At 38.8% G+C, this 1,980-nt stretch overlaps 1 protein-coding gene across 1 annotated transcript; it reads left to right on the top strand.

Annotated features, from left to right (window-relative positions):
• Window positions 1-316: 316 nt before the first annotated feature.
• On the top strand, window positions 317-1,583 carry LOC113331697 (F-box protein At5g07610-like; the record flags this gene model as incomplete). Its single annotated transcript, XM_026578353.1, has 2 exons — window positions 317-1,424; window positions 1,507-1,583. Coding segments are annotated over exons 1-2 (1,185 nt in total), but the record flags the coding sequence as incomplete, so codon positions are not given.
• Between the last annotated feature and the right edge of the window lie 397 nt (window positions 1,584-1,980).

Here is a 1,980-nt window from a genome sequence, read left to right as displayed (position 1 = left end):
TCATTTGAGCCATTGGCATTCTCCCCGTGGCTACATGGTTGCGGCGGCTGTTATGCAGCTTAGTATTGACTTGGCTTGACCGAACTTGACACAGTTTGACTTGACTCGAACACCCCCTTCCCAATTTTTCTTAAATTGGGGTCGATGGAAGTTGAATCAGAAAGGAAGGAACGACAGTTAGGGTTTTCTTATGTATGGAGCTTGCAAAAATAATGATCGCTTGAGCTTCAAAGTAAATGATTTGATGCAACTGAGAGGTATATTCTGGATTCCAAAATTTAGAATTTGTTGATTTACATTATTTACTGTTCAAGAGATGAATCCAATTTCTACTTGTGTGATGAATCCTCATGAGAATCCATCATCACTCTCTCTTGTAGTTAGCAGTGTTGATATCTTGATACAGATTTTGTCGCGTTTACCAATTAAAATTCTGCTTCAGTTCAAACTCGTTTCCAAAAAATGGCGATCCGTTATATCTGATCCATTTTTTGCTAGGGAACATTGTCATCAATACCCACATCCAGTCAATGGGCTAATTTTACATACAAATCAACCGGAACTGGAATTCGTTTCGCTAGATGGGTCCTCCTCATCCGCTGCCCCTTTTGAAACCCTAGATTTTATTCAGGATCCGAAAGGTATAAGAATTGACCAATCTTGCAATGGTCTGATATGTTGTAGCAGCATTAGAGCAAGTTTCTTGGAGCGCACCTATTACGTTTGCAATCCTTTTACTAAACAATTTCGGTCTATTGTGTGTGGATCTCAGGGAAAAGAAAAGGGTTTCGTTGGGTATTCTAGTGTCAGCTTGGCATACGATCCACACAGTTCACCACACTACAAAGTTGTTTGCATTTGGTTCACCAAACAACCTGAAGATTCTGATACCAATGCGGATCTTCAATTGGAGATATACTCATCTGAAACTGCTACTTGGAAGCTTTATGGAGATGTTTTTTCTGCACCTCGTCGTAGCTTCCTCTATAAAAGTGGAGTATTTTGGAAAGGTTCGTTGCACTGGATTGACCCATCGATAGAAGGGAATTCTTTTTATTTCAATGTTGATCAAGAATTAAGAATGAAAATGCCAGACTACCGTTCTGTTCCTAAGGTAGAGGATAGAGTGATGGTTAAATTCTTCGGGGAGTGTAGGGGTCACTTGCATCTAATTGTCAGTCCTGCTTCACTTTCTAGTTTTGAAGTTTTGGAAATGGAGACTGACTACACGGGATGGAATGTAAAATATCATGTTTCTCCCCAAGAATTGATCATTTTGTACCCACGGCCCCCTGACTTTGATGTATTGCTGGTAGAGGAAGTAGAAAGCAATTCTTCGAAGATTGTGTTACTAATCCAAGATAAAGTTTTTTCTTATGATATACAGGACAAGAGCTTCAAGGAAATTCATAGACTGGCACCAGGTCATTCAAACCAGTTTGGTCGATCCAATTTTTCTTTTCAATACATTCAGACACTCGCTTGTGTTTGATTGTTTAATTGCAGGCTTAGGTGTGTTCCTTATATTATGTTTTATCTCCGTACGAATTAGAGAAGGTGCTTGTTGGACTTCACGTGAAAGGGTGCTAGTTCTTGATTAACCTTATACTCTTTGCGAATATTATATTGCTTTTGTGGTTGCATTGAAATGTTCAGAAATTGGTTTTGAGAAACACTCATGGTTGTTGTTGATGTGAACAAGCACCATCGAGTTACTTGTTCTATGTGAATTTTATCTTTTGCTTACTATCTTCATGAGTTGTTTATGCTAGTTGTTTCATTAGCATTTGAATTCTCTTATTTGAGGTTTGTATTACCATCTGTGTATAAGTTTAGTGGGCTGTTTAACTCAAATGTGAACCTTGCAGAATAAAGCATGTATTCTCCAGTCCATATCTGGTCTGTTGCAGGTCTCCACTTGGGCCCAATGAGTTAAACAGCCCCACTATAACCAGAAATGCACCTCCATTATGCAAAAAA

This window comes from Papaver somniferum, unplaced genomic scaffold (genome assembly GCF_003573695.1).
Source record: "Papaver somniferum cultivar HN1 unplaced genomic scaffold, ASM357369v1 unplaced-scaffold_12610, whole genome shotgun sequence".
Taxonomy (NCBI): Eukaryota; Viridiplantae; Streptophyta; class Magnoliopsida; order Ranunculales; family Papaveraceae; genus Papaver; species Papaver somniferum.
This window is presented reverse-complemented; position numbering and strand designations above follow the sequence as displayed.